General features: G+C 46.9%; 1 protein-coding gene across 1 annotated transcript; it reads left to right on the top strand.

Moving 5' to 3' along the window:
• The first annotated feature begins 3,247 nt into the window (after positions 1-3,247).
• On the top strand, positions 3,248-18,573 carry LOC130298264 (oocyte zinc finger protein XlCOF7.1-like). Its single transcript, XM_056551195.1, has 7 exons — positions 3,248-3,379; positions 4,886-5,033; positions 5,455-5,634; positions 9,564-9,690; positions 9,774-9,838; positions 10,005-10,191; positions 17,634-18,573. Exons 2-7 carry the CDS (start codon positions 4,956-4,958, stop codon positions 18,458-18,460), a joined length of 1,464 nt encoding a protein of 487 aa, XP_056407170.1. The 5' UTR covers positions 3,248-3,379; positions 4,886-4,955; the 3' UTR covers positions 18,461-18,573.
• Positions 18,574-19,146: the final 573 nt, after the last annotated feature.

The raw sequence follows: 19,146 nt of genomic DNA, 5'->3' as shown, positions 1-19,146 counted from the left end.
AGCAGTGTCACCTCACCAGTCATCACCAGACCCCTCCATTACTGTATAATGTCCCAACAGTGTCACCTCTCCAGTCATCACCAGACCCCTCCATTACTGTATAATGTCCCAGCAGTGTCACCTCTCTAGTCATCACCAGACCCCTCCATTACTGTATAATGTCCCAGCAGTGTCACCTCTCTAGTCATCACCAGACCCCTCCATTACTATATAATGTCCCAGCAGTGTCACCTCTCCAGTCATCACCAGACCCCTCCATTACTGTATAATGTCCCAGCAGTGTCACCTCTCCAGTCATCAGACCCCTCCATTACTGTATAATGTCCAGGCATTCCCAGCAGTGTCACCTCTCCAGTCATCACCAGACCCCTCCATTACTGTATAATGTCCCAGCAGTGTCACCTCTCCAGTCATCACCAGACCCCTCCATTACTGTATAATGTCCCAGCAGTGTCACCTCTCCAGTCATCACCAGACCCCTCCATTACTGTATAATGTCCCAGCAGGGTCACCTCTCCAGTCAGCAGCTCCATCATCTTGTTGATGAGCTCTCGGATCTTCTGTTTCTCCATTTCCTCATGTATCAGGGAGTGAGGTGGGGGCCCCCGGATTGGGCTCAGGGTTCTTCCCCATCCTTCACACACAGGGGCCCGACAGCACCCACTAAAGGACTTCTTCACTACTGTGTAATCCTGTGTATGGAGAGACACATTAATATCACCACATACATTCCCAGAATCCCTCACCTCTCCAGTCATATCCATCTGTGATTACATAGATAAGAATGAGGTCATGTGACATCACTCCCAGAATCCCTCACCTCTCCAGTCATATCCATCTGTTATTACATAGATAAGAAGGAGGTCATGTGACATCACTTCCAGAATCCCTCACCTCTCCAGTCATATCCATCTATTATATAGATAAGAATGAGGTCATGTGACATCACTCCCAGAATCCCTCACCTCTCCAGTCATATCCATGTTATTACATAGATAAGAATGAGATCATGTGACATCACTCCCAGAATCCCTCTCCTCTCCAGTCATATCCATCTATTATATAGATAAGAATGAGGTCATGAGACATCACTCCCAGAATCCCTCACCTCTCCAGTCATATCCATCTGTTATTATATAGATAAGAATGAGGTCATGTGACATCACTCCCAGAATCCCTCACCTCTCCAGTCATATCCATCTGTTATTACATTGATAAGAATGAGGTCATGTGACATCACTCCCAGAATCCCTCACCTCCCCGCTCATATCCATCTGTTATTACATAGATAAGAATGAGGTCATGTGACATCACTCCCAGAATCCCTCACCTCTCCAGTCATATCCATCTGTTACTACATAGATAAGAATGAGGTCATGTGACATCACTCCCAGAATCCCTCACCTCTCCAGTAAGCCGGAAGAGTATCTGTAGGGTGAGGTTTATGATCCTGTCGGCCATCTTGTTCCTGTCTCTCTCCATGGTTGATGGGTTATCCAGGAGAATTCTCTTATATAGAAGATATCAGCAGAGGATCCTGGATTGGAGAAACCTGAAGGGAAGAAGAGGAGACGATGATAAACCGCACCAGATTCTATGGAGAAATAAAATCCATTTCCTGGAGATAATCTGGGGAAACATCTGAGGAGACATTATAGGAGTTTTCAGATTTCTCTATAAAACAAAATCCATTGTCCGAGGGCTGTAAAATAAGAGACTAGAGCGCACTCCCCTCTCCCGTCCAGTGGTGGCGCTCTGGTCCTCCAGGTCTTCTGAGGTCGCTCTCCCTGCTCTGCTGAAGACGTTGTGAATCCATTTCTCCTAATCTCTGAGGCTGCGGTGTATTCAGAACGTCTTCATCAGAGCAGGGAGAAGAATAGAGGGATTCAATATGACATTGTCCAATGAAGAATACTGAAATGTGTCCACTAGGGGGCACAATATACATCACAATTACATCAGGATTTTATGTGAATTGTGATATGTCCCCCCGGAAGAACCTGCTATTACCTGCAGCAGAGGCCGAGCATCATATACCGTTACACACGCAGGGTCTGGGCCACCACCGGAGTCAGTGTTTCCCAAGCAGGGTGCCTCCAGCTGTTACAGCATTTGGCTGTCAGGGCATGCTGGGAGTTGTAGTTTTACAACAGCTGGAGGCACGCTGGTTTGGAAACACTGTCTTAAGTAATAATAGGGGAAAGGGAGAAATTTAAAAAACCTGATGCTTACATAGTCCTGTATGGAAGAAGTGGCTGATACCCGGAGAAAAGAGACTGACCAGGTGACAGGATGGGCGGGTAAGTGACCTGATACCTTCACCATCCAGACATCCCCTGGGGGGCAGTATAGGTAGGAAATCAGGAAACAACCGCTGGTCGGCACGGCGCTCCCTAGAAAAACAACCGCACAGCGCCATGTCTAAGCCACGCCCACCTACATTATTTTATTACAAAAATGGGATATAAACTTATTAGGGGAGGGGCTTCTATTACAAACCCTGAATAACGCTCTGCCATAGTGATCAGTGTTATCGGTGCTCGGCTTATACAGGCTGTGGAGGTGTCTGTATACTTAGAGCACCGATCTGAGCACAGAGCACGGTAAGGGGCCCTCCGGCCGTCATCTCAGCTGATCTAGACTCCGCCCCCCAACAGCTGCATTTTACTAATTTTAGATCCTGCAATCGACTTTGATCATGGAATCTAAAGGGTTAATGGAGATGAGCGTCATTAGTGGTGAGTCCTGGCTGCTTATAGCTCCTGAGCTCACCTCAAAGTCCCATATGGGGCACAGAATGTAAATATACATCGTGTCCTTAAGGGTTAATAATAAACATCCCCAATAATCCGGATCTGATGGTGACCGCACACACATACCTGTATCTGTAGAGGACCCGTGTGCTTACAGGACCTGCGAAGATGTCACCGTCATGTGATCAGTCACATGGAGGAGGAGTCACATGATCAGGGGCTGCTGCTCTGAGAGATCTCCACACACAACACAACAGTAGTGACTGCCCCACCAGGACCTGCTCTGTATCCGCTACATGCTGGAGGTGTAGGACCTGTGATGATGTCACAATCATGTGACCAGTACATTTGGAGGAAAATTTAGCAGTATAGATGTGACTGTGGCTTAAGGACCTGTGGGGAGGATCATGTGACAGGAGTGGGCGGAGCTCAACAGAGCAGGATAGAAAAGATTGTGATAGAAGGACCTGTGATAATGGTCATGTGACAGCAGAGTCCTGTATACACTGAGCAGATGAGCCTAGAGCAGCAGCCCCTGATCATGTGACTCCTCCTCAATGTGACTGATCACATGATGGTGACATCATCGCAGGTCCTGTAAGCACACGGCTCCTCTACAGATACAGGTATGTGTGTGCGGTCACCATCAGATCAGGATTATTGGGGATGTTTATTATTAACCCCTTAAGGACACAGTATATAATAACACTCTGCACCCTCTATAGGACTTTGAGGTGAGCTCAGGAGCTATAAGCAGCCAGCACTCACTACTAGTGTTGGTCATCATCATTAACTCTTTAACTCTCATGGTCAAAGCTCTGTGCCGGCCAGCACTCATTTACCTGATCTCCTGCCTATACTGCCCCCCAGGGGATGTCTGGATGGTGAAGGGCTGCAGGTCACCTCCCCGCCCATCCTGTCACCTGATCAGTCTTCTTCCTCTGTGTATCGGACACTTCTTTTGGAGGCTACGATCCTGAGCGGCCTCCAGATATTAATCTAAGATGGCCGCCACTATGGTCCTGGTGGATCCCCACCTCCCTTCGTTACCTAAAACAATGTGTTCCAGATGAGAAGGGTCTATAATGTGGGTTCCTGGAGGGACAACATCCACGTCAGGATTCAAACTCCCGACATAGTGTCGTACCAACCCTGGAGACCAGATTGGATTTCTGCCCCATTTCTGGACAATTCCATAACATTCCGGGACAATAATTCCCAGTGTGACGCGGATCCATTCACCTATGATCCCACCAACACTTTATGTGAATCCAAGTACGAAAAGCAAAGAAATGTGTCATGTGACTGCGCCAATAACTGAGGAGGAGAATGTGGTAAACGCTGTTATAATACAGGACAGATGTCAGCGCCGTTTACCCAATATGACCGTTATATCTAATGATCAAGTCCTGAGGAAAGTCATCGCCCGACCGTCTCCCGTAACTCCAGGATTATCATCGTGCTCTGTATCCTGGTGAGATAGAGGACATTGAGGGGGAGTGGAGACGCCTTCCGAAATCGGGAAATAGTCATTAACCCTGACTTGGCATTTCTTCTAGATCATAAGCCCAGCCGTACGGCCCCAATGGTCATCCGTAATGATGATGTCACTGTGGTATGCTGCGCTCTACTTTTGAGGATTTCTGAAACAACTAATTGGTGCGCGATTTATCTGTAAAGGAAATGGATAACAGCGATTACCAATAGTGATTTTAATCAAAAACGTCCATTAATCACTACTCATCACCCATGTGATCACCGTCCAACAGAGAAAGTGAGGTCCTGTTCCTGGAGCTCGGAGAAGACAACGGGCCGGATCCTGTGTAGAATGCAGGAAAGAGAAAGCGAAAGTTCCAGCTGCCAGCAAAAAATATAGTTAGAAAGCCCCCCCCCCCCCCCCAAATAGACACGTCAGTAAAAACAAAACCGTGTTGGATTCTTTTCTCCATATTCTGACCATCCCCCATGACTCCGCCCCAGACTATGATGGATCCCCTGACTAGGTTTACAGCCTCCATGATTGTGACTATAATGTCTCCTCAGATGTTTCCCCAGATTATCTCCAGGAAATGGATTTTATTTCTCCATAGAATCTGGTGCGGTTTATCATCGTCTCCTCTTCTTCCCTTCAGGTTTCTCCAATCCAGGATCCTCTGCTGATATCTTCTATATAAGAGAATTCTCCTGGATGACCCATCAACCATGGAGAGAGACACGAACAAGATGGCCGACAGGATCATAAACCTCACCCTACAGATACTCTTCCGGCTTACTGGAGAGGTGAGGGATTCTGGGAGTGATGTCACATGACCTCATTCTTATCTATGTAATAACAGATGGATATGACTGGAGAGGTGAGGGATTCTGGGAGTGATGTCACATGACCTCATTCTTATGTATGTTATAACAGATTGATATGACTGGAGAGGTGAGGGATTCTGGAAATGATGTCACATGACCTCATTCTTATCTATATAATAGATGGATATGACTGGAGAGGAGAGGGATTCTGGGAGTGATGTCACATGACCTCATTCTTATCTATGTAATAACAGATGGATATGACTGGAGAGGTGAGGGATTCTGGGAGTGATGTCACATGACCTCATTCTTATCTATGTAATAACAGATGGATATGACTGGAGAGGTGAGGGATTCTGGGAGTGTATGTGGTGATATTAATGTGTCTCTCCATACACAGGATTACACAGTAGTGAAGAAGTCCTCTAGTGGGCGCTGTCGGGCCCCTGTGTGTGAAGGATGGGGAAGAACCCTGAGCCCAATCCCGGGGCCCCCACCTCACTCCCTGATACATGAGGAAATGGATGAACAGAAGATCCGAGAACTCATCAACAAGATGATGGAGCTGCTGACTGGAGAGGTGACCCTGCTGGGACATTATACAGTAATGGAGGGGTCTGGTGATGACTGGAGAGGTGACCCTGCTGGGACATTATACAGTAATGGAGGGGTCTGGTGATGACTGGAGAGGTGACACTGCTGGGACATTATACAGTAATGGAGGGGACTGGTGCTGACTGGAGAGGTGACCCTGCTGGGACATCATACAGTAATGGAGGGGTCTGGTGATGACTGGAGAGGTGACACTGCTGGGACATTATACAGTAATGGAGGGGTCTGGTGATGACTGGAGAGGTGACACTGCTGGGACATTATACAGTAATGGAGGGGTCTGGTGATGGCTGGAGAGGTGACACTGCTGGGACATTATACAGTAATGGAGGGATCTGGTGATGACTGGAGAGGTGACCCTGCTGGGACATTATACAGTAATGGAGGGGTCTGGTGATGACTGGAGAGGTGACACTGCTGGGACATTATACAGTAATGGAGGGGTCTGGTGATGACTGGAGAGGTGACACTGCTGGGACATTATACAGTAATGGAGGGGTCTGGTGATGACTGGAGAGGTGACACTGCTGGGACATTATACAGTAATGGAGGGGTCTGGTGATGACTGGAGAGGTAACACTGCTGGGAATGCTGGGACATTATACAGTAATGGAGGGGTCTGGTGATGACTGGAGAGGTGACACTGCTGGGAATGCTGGGACATTATACAGTAATGGAGGGGTCTGGTGATGACTGGAGAGGTGACACTGCTGGGACATTATACAGTAATGGAGGGGTCTGGTGATGACTGGAGAGGTGACACTGCTGGGACATTATACAGTAATGGAGGGGTCTGGTGATGACTGGAGAGGTGACACTGCTGGGACATTATACAGTAATGGAGGGGTCTGGTGATGACTGGAGAGGTGACACTGCTGGAAATGCTGGGACATTATACAGTAATGGAGGCGTCTGGTGATGACTGGAGAGGTGACACTGCTGGGACATTATACAGTAATGGAGAGGTCTGGTGATGACTGGAGAGGTGACACTGCTGGGACATTATACAGTAATGGAGGGGTCTGGTGATGACTGGAGAGGTGACACTGCTGGGACATTATACAGTAATGGAGGGGTCTGGTGATGACTGGAGAGGTGGGAATGCTGGGACATTATACAGTAATGGAGGGGTCTGGTGATGACTGGAGAGGTGACACTGCTGGGAATGCTGGGACATTATACAGTAAAGGAGGGGTCTGGTGATGACTGGAGAGGTGACACTGCTGGGACATTATACAGTAATGGAGGGGTCTGGTGATGACTGGAGAGGTGACACTGCTGGGAATGCTGGGACATTATACAGTAATGGAGGGGTCTGGTGATGACTGGAGAGGTGATACTGCTGGGACATTATACAGTAATGGAGGGGTCTGGTGATGACTGGAGAGGTGACATTGCTGGGACATTATACAGTAATGGAGGGGTCTGGTGATGACTGGAGAGGTGACACTGCTGGGATATTATACAGTAATGGAGGGGTCTGGTGATGACTGGAGAGGTGACACTGCTGGGACATTATACAGTAATGGAGGGGTCTGGTGATGACTGGAGAGGTGACACTGCTGGGATATTATACAGTAATGGAGGGGTCTGGTGATGACTGGAGAGGTGACACTGCTGGGACATTATACAGTAATGAAGGGGTCTGGTGATGACTGGAGAGGTGACACTGCTGGGACATTATACAGTAAAGGAGGGGTCTGGTGATGACTGGAGAGGTGACACTGCTGGGAATGCTGGGACATTATACAGTAATGGAGGGGTCTGGTGATGACTGGAGAGGTGACATTGCTGGGACATTATACAGTAATGGAGGGGTCTGGTGATGACTGGAGAGGTGACACTGCTGGGACATTATACAGTAATGGAGGGGTCTGGTGATGACTGGAGAGGTGACACTGCTGGGACATTATACAGTAATGGAGGGGTCTGGTGATGACTGGAGAGGTGACACTGCTGGGACATTATACAGTAATGGAGGGGTCTGGTGATGACTGGAGAGGTGACACTGCTGGGACATTATACAGTAATGGAGGGTCTGGTGATGACTGGAGAGGTGATACTGCTGGGACATTATACAGTAATGGAGGGGTCTGGTGATGACTGGAGAGGTGACATTGCTGGGACATTATACAGTAATGGAGGGGTCTGGTGATGACTGGAGAGGTGACACTGCTGGGACATTATACAGTAATGGAGGGGTCTGGTGATGACTGGAGAGGTGACACTGCTGGGACATTATACAGTAATGAAGGGGTCTGGTGATGACTGGAGATGTGACACTGCTGGGACATTATACAGTAAAGGAGGGGTCTGGTGATGACTGGAGAGGTGACACTGCTGGGAATGCTGGGACATTATACAGTAATGGAGGGGTCTGGTGATCACTGGAGAGGTGACCCTGCTGGGACATTATACAGTAATGGAGGGGTCTGGTGATGACTGGAGAGGTGACACTGCTGGGAATGCTGGGACATTATACAGTAATGGAGGGGTCTGGTGATGACTGGAGAGGTGACACTGCTGGGACATTATACAGTAATGGAGGGGTCTGGTGATGACTGGAGAGGTGACACTGCTGGGACATTATACAGTAATGGAGGGGTCTGGTGATGACTGGAGAGGTGATACTGCTGGGACATTATACAGTAATGGAGGGGTCTGGTGATGACTGGAGAGGTGACACTGCTGGGAATGCTGGGACATTATACAGTAATGAAGGGGTCTGGTGATGACTGGAGAGGTGACACTGCTGGGACATTGTACAGTAATGGAGGGGTCTGGTGATGACTGGAGAGGTGACACTGCTGGGACATTATACAGTAATGGAGGGGTCTGGTGATGACTGGAGAGGTGACACTGCTGGGACATTATACAGTAATGGAGGGGTCTGGTGATGACTGGAGAGGTGACACTGCTGGGACATTATACAGTAATGGAGGGGTCTGGTGATGACTGGAGAGGTGACACTGCTGGGACATTATACAGTAATGGAGGGGTCTGGTGATGACTGGAGAGGTGACCCTGCTGGGACATTATACAGTAATGGAGGGGTCTGGTGATGACTGGAGAGGTGACACTGCTGGGACATTATACAGTAATGGAGGGGTCTGGTGATGACTGGAGAGGTGACACTGCTGGGATATTATACAGTTTTGGAGGGGTCTGGTGATGACTGGAGAGGTGACACTGCTGGGACATTATACAGTAATGGAGGGGTCTGGTGATGACTGGAGAGGTGACACTGCTGGGACATTATACAGTAATGGAGGGGTCTGGTGATGACTGGAGAGGTGACACTGCTGGGAATGCTGGGACATTATATAGTAATGGAGGGGTCTGGTGATGACTGGAGAGGTGACACTGATGGGACATTATACAGTAATGGAGGGGTCTGGTGATGACTGGAGAGGTGACCCTGCTGGGACATTATACAGTAATGGAGGGGTCTGGTGATGACTGGAGAGGTGACCCTGCTGGGACATTATACAGTAATGGATGGGTCTGGTGATGACTGGAGAGGTGACACTGCTGGGACATTATACAGTAATGGAGGGGTCTGGTGATGACTGGAGAGGTGACACTGCTGGGATATTATACAGTAATGGAGGGGTCTGGTGATGACTGGAGAGGTGACACTGCTGGGACATTATATAGTAATGGAGGGGTCTGGTGATGACTGGAGAGGTGACACTGCTAGGAATGCTGGGACATTATACAGTAATGGAGGGGTCTGGTGATGACTGGAGAGGTGACACTGCTGGGAATGCTGGGACATTATACAGTAATGGAGGGGTCTGGTGATGACTGGAGAGGTGACACTGCTGGGAATGCTGGGACATTATACAGTAACACCACTGGAGGGGTCGGGGTGATGACTGTATCATTGTGTGTCAGGTTCCTATAAGGTGTCAGGACGTGGCGGTCTATTTCTCCATGGAGGAGTGGGAGTATGTAGAAGGACACAAGGATCAGTACAAGGATCAGGTCATGATGGAGGATCAGCAGCCCCTCACATCACCAGGTAATAGACATGACTATATACACACGTCCTCTCATTATTTGTATGTAAAGAATGAATTCAGTCTCTGTATGTGTTCCCTACAGTCAGATCCAGTAAGAGAACAGCACCAGAGAGGTGTCCCCGTCCTCTTCTTCCACAGGATGATCAGGTAGATGGAGATATTCCCTATGATCTGTAGAAGGGCTGTGAAGCTCTTGTGGTCAGTCCCCTCACCCTCCATGACTCCTCATCTCCTGCTCATCTATAACATCCCACGTGACTTCTCCTACTGTCTGATGACTTTTACTATATTTCTTCTATATCTTATGAATCAGGGTGAAGATCCGAACAATATTAATGCTCCAGAGACAGATGTGAGCGGTGATGAACAGTATAAGGAGGACATTCCTACAGAGAAAGATCTGATCTGTATTAATGCTACAGACATAAAGGAAGAAGAAGAGACAGATGTGAGCGGTGATGAGCAGTATAAGGAGGACATTCCTACAGGTAACCGCCCAGGTGAGTAGTAACCACTTAATTCAGAGAACAGTCACAGATTCTGCTCAGTTACCGGCTGTAATAATTTTTTTGGGACTCCGATGGAAAACAATAGTTTTTTTAATCAACTGGTGCTAAAAAGTTATTCAAAATTGTAAATTACTTCTATTTAAAAATCTTAAGCCTTCCAGTACTTATCAGCTGCTGTATGCTGCAGAGAAAGTTGTGTAGTTCTTTTCTGTCTGACCGCAGTGCTCTCTGCTGACACCTCTGTCCATGTCAGGAACTGTCCAGAGCAGGAGAGGTTAAAAACAAACAAATAACCAAATGTTTATCTCTAGGACAGGCTAGGTGGGCTCTCTTCTTCTTCTCCCCATTTTATTATGTGTCTCCTTTCTTCTTGGCACTAAGAACACTAAGGCCGGGTTCAAATGGCTGAAAATGTGCGGACTGAACACCCAGAAAACACGGGCGACATTCCGCAGATTTAAAGCGTATCTGTCGTAGTTAAAAAAAAAAAGAAAAGCATATGTTACCCGGTCCCTAATCCTGATCGTGTACATATATGTTTTATGTCTGTGGGATCTTTATTTCCAGAGATATAAGCATTTATCTGTTGCTCAGTTACTTTTTCATTGTGCAGGCTGGAGGGGGCGTGTCTGTCTCTCTCCCTCACAGTGATGACTCATCTGCTCTGAGATCGGGAGGAGCCTGGGCAGTCAGCCAACTCTACTCTGTAACCCTTTCCTCTCTGGTTTCATGCTCTGTCATGTTACACAGAGGAAGATGCTTGGAGCTTGCCTGCAGTAATCAGAAGACATTATGGCGAGTTCATAACAGGATAAAATGTATAAATATAAGGATAGATCTTTATAAAATTAGTGCAAGGATTTTATAGATAAAAGTACAGCATTTTTATCAATACGTTTTCTATCTGTTTTATATGTTCACACTGCGTATTTCCCGCGGAATTCCGTGCTGTGAACATTACCATCAGTGTGAATGGGTCTTCCGTGAGACCTGTTCACACTGCGGAATTTCAGCAGCGGAAATTGTTCCACGCAAAGAAAGAACATGTTCATTCTTTGCGCAGAAGTCCGCGAACACTGCATAGCCGTCAATGGTGACGGCGCAGTGTCGCACGGTCCTACCGCCGGCGGAATTCTGCGAGCGGAGATTCCGTTCACACTCCGTAGTATGAACATACCCTAAAGTTGGATACTAATCCACATAGCTGTCACTAGCTGGCACTGGAATTCCCCCACAATAGGTACAGGCACCAGAGTTCCCTCACATTAGCTACAGGCACCCGAGTTCCCCCACAGTAGCTCCAGGCACCAGAGTTCCCCCACAGTAGCTCCAGGCACCAGAGTTCCCCCACATTAGCTCCAGGCACCCGAGTTCCCCCACAGTAGCTACAGGCACCCGAGTTCCCCCACAGTAGCTACAGGCACCCGAGTTCCCCCACAGCAGCTACAGGCATCAGAGTTCCCCCACAGTAGGTACAGGCATCGGAGTTCCCCCACAGTAGGTACAGGCATCGGAGTTCCCCCACAGTAGGTACAGGTACCAGAGTTCCCCTACAGTAGGTACAGGCATCGGAGTTCCACCACAGTAGGTACAGGCATCGGAGTTCCCCCACAGTAGGTACAGGCACCAGAGTTCCCCTACAGTAGGTACAGGCATCGGAGTTCCCCCACAGTAGGTACAGGCACCAGAGTTCACCCACAGCAGCTACAGGCATCAGAGTTCCCCCACAGCAGCTACAGGCATCAGGGTTCCTCCACAGCAGCTACAGGCATCAGGGTTCCCCCACATTAAGCACATGCATCTGAGTTCCCCCACAGTAAACACAGGCATCTGAGCTCCCCAACAGAAATCGCAGGAATCTGAGTTCCCCCACAGCAGCTACAGGCATCTGAGTTCCCCCACAGCAGCTACATGCATCTGAGTTCCCCCACAGTAGCACAGTTTACCTACATTAGGTAGACGTTCCCCCACATTTGGGAGCCGCTCCCCCACATTAGGTAGCAGCTCCCCCCACAATAGTAGTTCCCCCTCATTTGGTAGCAGCTCCCCCACAATAGCAGTTCCCCCACATTTGGTAGCAGCTCCCCCACATGTGGTAGCAGTTCCCCCACAATAGCAGTTCCCCCACATTTGGTAGCAGCTCCCCCACAATAGCAGTCCCTCACATCTGGTAGCAGCTCCCCCACATGTGGTAGCAGTTCCCCCACAATAGCAGTTACCCCACATTAGGTAGCAGCTCCCCCACAATAGCAGTTCCCCCACATTTGGAAGCCACTCCCCCCACAATAGTAGCAGCTCCCCCACAATAGCAGTTCCCCCACATTTGGTAGCAGCTCCCCCACAATAGCAGTTCCCCCACATTTGGTAGCAGCTCTCCCACATGTGGTAGCAGTTCCCCCACAATAGCAGTTCCCCCACATTTGGTAGCAGCTTCCCCACAATAGCAGTTCTCCCACATCTGGTAGCAGCTCTCCCACATGTGGTAGCAGTTCCCCCACAATAGCAGTTCCCCCACAATAGCAGTTCTCCCACATCTGGTAGCAGCTCCCCCACATGTGGTAGCAGTTCCCCCACATTAGGTAGCAGCTCCCACACAATAGCAGTCGCCCCACATTTGGTAGCCGCTCCCCCACAATAGTAGCAGCTCCCCCACAATAGCAGTTCCCCCACATTTGGCAGCCACTCCCCCCACAATAGTAGCAGTTCCCCCACATTTGGTAGCAGCTCTCCCACAATAGCAGTTCCCCCACATTTGGTAGCCGCTCCCACACAATAGCAGTTTCTCCACATTAGGTAGCAGTTCCCCCACAATAGCAGCTCCCCCCACATTAGGTAGCAGCTCCCCCACAATAGCAGTTCCCCCACATTAGGTAGCAGCTCCCCCACATTAGGTAGCAGTTCCCCCACATTTGGTACCAGCTCCCCCACAATAGCAGTTCCCCCTCATTTGGTAGCCGCTTCCCCACAATAGCAGTTCCCCCACATTTGGTAGCAGTTCCCCCACATTAGGTCGAAACACACACAGACATACACAGACATACATACATACACAGACATACACAGACATACATACATACACAGACATACATACATACATACACACATACACAGACACACATACATACACAGACATACATACAGACAGACATACACACCTACATACACAGACATACATACAGACAGACAGACATACATACACAGACATACATACATACATGCACATACACACACATACATACATACACAGACAGACATACATACATACACAGACATACAGACACAGACACACATACATACACATACGCACATACATACATATACATACATACATACACAGACATACATACATACAGACATACATACACAGACATACATACACAGACATTCATACACAGACATACATACACAGACAGACATACATACACAGACATATATACATACAGACACACATGCATACACAAACATACATACATACATACATACACAGACATACATACATACACAGACACACATACATACACACATACACAGACACACTCACCCGCCCTGCACAGTGCTTCTCTCCGGCGACGGACATCCCTGACATACAGTCACCACTTCAGCCCTACATACACACATACACAGACATACATACATACAGACATACATACATACAGACATACATACATACATACATAGACACACATACATACAAACAGACATACATACATACACAGACATACATACAGACAGACATACATACAGACAGACATACATACAGACACACATTCATACACAGACACACATACATACACAGACATACATACATACACACATACATACACAGACATACATACATACACACATACGTACACAGACACACATACATACACAGACACACATACATACACAGACATACATACATACACACATACATACACAGACATACATACATACACACATACATACACAGACACACATACATACACAGACATACATACATACACACATACATACATACACAGACACACTCACCCGCCCTGCACAGTGCTTCTCTCCGGCGACGGACGTCCCTGACATCCTCTTGCATGGGCTGCCGGCGCTGTGGTGGAGGAGGTAGGAGCGGGTCTAACCGTAGCCCTGGGGGGGTGTTTGCTGGGGTCAGCGGCATCACGGAACGGGCATAGTAGAAGGATGGGGGGGCGGTGCAGGTGCTGAATGTGCGGCCGCAGCTGAAAATGATCCAATGGCCAATAGGACCGATTGGAAATGCGGCATCTTATAGACGGTAATATATTTCCGAGTGGAATCTGCAGAAAGAATACACAAGTCTATCTGGACAAGTCTAATCTGTAAATTCCATCGTGTGCACAGTGCAGCAGAATCTTATTGAAGTCGCTTCGCCAGCACATATACAAAAATTCAAGGATCACTCTAGAGGTCCAAGTAGCAGAAGCTCCAGACCGACTGTAAGGCAATTAGTGACACCCTCCTTGAAGGTCGGGGAGAGGGTATGGTTGTCCACCTGAAACTTGATTCCCCGCACTTCTACCAAAAAAAATATTAATCCCCAGTATATTGGGCCCTACTGTGTACTTTGACAGGTTAACCCGGTTGCTTATTGACTTAACCTATCAAAACAAAAATGGTCATGTAAGCTGTCATGTAAGCTGTTCGGGATGCCGCGATTTCGCTGCAGCGATCCCGAACAGCTCCCTGAGCTAACCGGCATGGTTTCACTTTCATTTTAGACGCGGCGTTCAACTTTGGACGCCGCATCTAAAGGGTTAATAGCGCGCGGCACCGCGATCAATGCCGCAATGTGGCCCCCCGTTATAGAACAGGAGCGGACTCAGGACATACAAGTACGCCCTGGGTCCTTAACAGGTTAAAGTTCCCGGTAGAGGGATGCACTGGGATTGGGATCCCGCGGGACCCAACCCAAAATATGCAGACGGTCAGGAGGCTGTTGCGTATGGGCAGTCAGGCACTGTGCCTGTGGGTCCCACAAATCCTGCATCATCCTCCATATAGCTCGAAATGAGACAGTGGCTGACTGTCCCACACTCAGAGTGCTGCTCCCGGTAGTCTCCTCCCCCTCCCAGTAGTCTCCTCCCCCTCCCAGTAGTCTCCTCCCCCTGCCCCCGCCCGCTGAGCTCATCCTACCCTGGAGGATCGTGTACTGTACTCTCTCCATCTTTTCCTGTCAACAATACAAAGAGAATCCAAACTGACACCGATTTACATATATGTCCCTCATGGCTACATAGAGTCTAACAAGATCCTATTTTATAGCGGAAAAACTCAAACATAGACATAAAACCTGAAAGAATCAGAGGTCACACTGTACCGCTTATATAAAATATTCTCACTTGGTCCAGATTATGAGACAGCTGTAATATATAGTATATAAGCGGTACAGTGTGACCTCTGTTTGGTCGCTCGGCCTATTGTCTGAGGCCCTCACTTGGTCCAGATTATGAGACAGCTGTAATATATAGTATATAAGCGGTACAGTGTGACCTCTGTTTGGTCGCTCTGCCTATTGTCTGAGGCCCTCACTTGGTCCAGATTATGAGACAGCTGTAATATATATTATATAAGCGGTACAGTGTGACCTCTGTTTCTTTCCTGTCAGCCCGGCAGGTCAGAGCCGCCACCAATGTTCACACACAGAGACATAAAGTGCGCTGTGCTCGTGCTGCTGCCCCCGCTGGGTGTGTAAGTGACTGCATCTTGGTGATCCTCCCAGTCAGGGCCTCTGCACTGCTACGCACATGGGGTTAATGCACTGCAGAGCGTTGCACCCTAGTATCTTCTACAGACCCTAGAGTACAATGCTCTGCAGTCTGCACATACCCTATGGGAGCTATAACAAAAAGTTAAAAGTGTAAAAAAAATTAACCCTTTCCCTTTAACCCCTTCCCTAATAAAAGCTTAAATCCCCCCATCCTTTCCCATATATCAAACCTATATAAATTGGGTATCATTATAACCATATGGACCTACAGAATAAAGATATTTTACTGAAAAGTGCACTGCATAGAAATGGAAGCCCCCAAAAGTTACAAAATGGGGAGTATGTGCAGAGCATTGCACCCTAGTGTCTGTACATTACTATGTTAGCGGGCGGGATTGGACAAACATTTTAGAGGGAGCGGGCAGGAGTGGAGCAAACACCCTACGTGTTCGGGCAGGATTGGACAAAAAAATCATCGGGAGCGGGCGGGAGTGGGATTGAACAACCAGTTCTGCGCAGGCTCTAGTTCCCGGTTTAGGTTGTATTGTGTCTGTAGTCAGTGACTGTGTTATGCAGCTGTCCTCACTCTGTATACATCATGCTGTGCTGAATGGGATTTTGTCATAGACTTCCATGGTCTGTACTTACACTGTACGTCTCTTTACTCACTTTTTACTAAAATAAGTTTAAAAAAAAAATGGAGTAAAAGATAACGCCATGTTAGGTTGGGTCCACACTACGTTTTCTCCCATACGGGAGCGCATACGGCAGGGGGGAGCTAAAAGCTCGCGCTCCCGTATGTGACCGTATGCGCTCCCGTATGTCATTCATTTCAATGAGCCGACCGGAGTGAAACGTTCGGTCCGGTCGGCTCATTTTTGCGCCGTATGCGCTTTTACAACCGGACCTAAAACTGTGGTCAACCACGGTTTTAGGTCCGGTTGTAAAAGCGCATACGGCGCAAAAATGAGCCGACCGGACCGAACGTTTCACTCCGGTCGGCTCATTGAAATGAATGGCATACGGGAGCGCATACGGTCACATACGGGAGCGCGAGCTTTTAGCTCCCCCTGCCGTATGCGCTCCCGTATGGGACAAAACGTAGTGTGGACCCAGCCTTATACATATCGATCGTACCAACCTGATCTATGAGGAGAACAAGTCAATTTTACGGCACATAACATGATTGCTAGGACTCTGTCACTGCCGGGACTCTGCTATTGATACAGCCTGTCTATGGTCGGCTCTAATGGATCAATGCAGTAAATACTGTACTGATCTGTATGAGCAATCCAATGACTGCTCATACAAGTCCTATAGAGGGACCAAAATGTGTAAAAAAAAAAATAATAATAATAATAATTTCAAAAGATGCTTTTAAAAATGTAAATGACCCCCCCCAATAATATTTCTACTTTTTTGTTGTAAAAATGTAAAAGCTATTTTTGTCGTAATTGTTTTTAAAAAGTAGTAAAGTGTAACAAAAACTATGCAAATTAGATATCGCTGTGATCATATGGACCTGACTTATATTTTAATGCACAGTTAATACAATGTAAGATCAGTCCCACAAAAAACAAGCTCTCAAATGCAGTGTAGATGGAAAAATAAAAGCGTTATGGGAGAGGAGGAAAAAATTAAGACACAAAAGTTTACATTTCCTGTGTTGTTAAGGGGTTAATACTGATAATAAAATCTGTGTTATTCTCTGCAGATTCTTGTAGCAGGAGATCAGAGGAGAATCTTATATCTTCAGATTATAAAGCAGATGATGATATCACACAAGATACATATGAAGAACATTCCATTATCCCAGATACACCCTCAGCCCTTCACAGCCAAGATCTGTCATCTCATCCTTATATACAGGTCCTGTCTTCTCATTCATCACAGGATGTTCAGCAAAATAAAGGTCACAGAAGGTGTGTTGGACATCAACAAGCTCATTCAGTATTTAAACTATATTCATGCTCAGAATGTTGGAAATGTTATATTTCTAAATCAGAGTTTGTTGTACATCAAAGAACTCACACAGGAGAAAAGCCATTTTTATGCTCAGAATGTGGGAAATGTTTTACTTCTAAATCAGTTCTTGTTAAACATCAAAAAACTCACACAGAAGAGAAGCCGTTTTCATGTTCAGAATGTGGGAAATGTTTTACTTTTAAATCACATCTTGTTAGACATCAAATAACTCACACAGGAGAGAAGCCATTTTCATGTGCAGAATGTGGGAAATGTTTTACTCTCAAACCAAATCTTTATAAACATCAAATAACTCACACAGGAGAGAAGCCATTTTCATGTTCAGAATGTGGGAAATGTTATACTGAGAAAGCAAATCTTGTTTACCATCAAAGAACTCACACAGGGGAGAAGCCATTCTCATGTGCAGAGTGTGGAAAATGTTTTGCTAAGAAATCAATTCTTGGTGAACATAAACGAACTCACACAGGGGAGAAGCCATTTCCATGTGCAGAATGTGGGAAATGTTTTACTCAGAAATCAAGTCTTGTTAAACATAAAATAACTCATACATGAGAGAAGCCAATTCAGAGCAGTAAATGATGCAGATAACACATCTATATATTAACCATGTACATAGGATATCTGACATTTATACATATATCATATACTGCATCTCCAAACTTGTTACCAATTGTTAATAAAAGTTTTCTTTCTTATATTATTTATTATTCTTATATTCATCTCCGCACACTGGACTTATAATAAATGTAATATTGTCCCTGACGTTGTATGTAGGGAATGTAACGCGTCAGTGTTGTCCCCGCCCCCTTCTCATTATGATTATAGAGACTTTAATTCAAGGCATCAGACAGGATCCGCGCGTCTCCCTTGGAGATCGTCTCTTCTGAACATAAGACGCTGCAGATACTTTTATTTATCACAAACCCTAGACCAGCGTTTCCCGTCTTGACGTCTATTTTCGGTCTCAGATCATAAAATCCATTTTTCTATATGAGAAGTCGTCGATATCTCAGCGTCCCCCGGGTTCAGTAAACATCGGTGTAATTCTTTTCCTTTTCTTTGTCCTCCCCGGGGTATAAAATCCCTAGAGATCTGATCACATCTGGTACAAGATCTCTTTACTTCACACTTTGCGCCATTATTACACGGATTGAAGACCCAGTTACACGCTCGTAAATTCCCATATATGTCGTGGATTGGAAGGGAAAAGGTTCTTAAATCTTATATTTACCAATAAT

This window comes from Hyla sarda (assembly GCF_029499605.1).
Source record: "Hyla sarda isolate aHylSar1 chromosome 1 unlocalized genomic scaffold, aHylSar1.hap1 SUPER_1_unloc_7, whole genome shotgun sequence".
NCBI lineage: Eukaryota > Metazoa > Chordata > Amphibia > Anura > Hylidae > Hyla > Hyla sarda.
The sequence above is the reverse complement of the archived record's forward strand: the minus strand, read 5'-3'. Positions and strand labels throughout refer to the sequence as shown.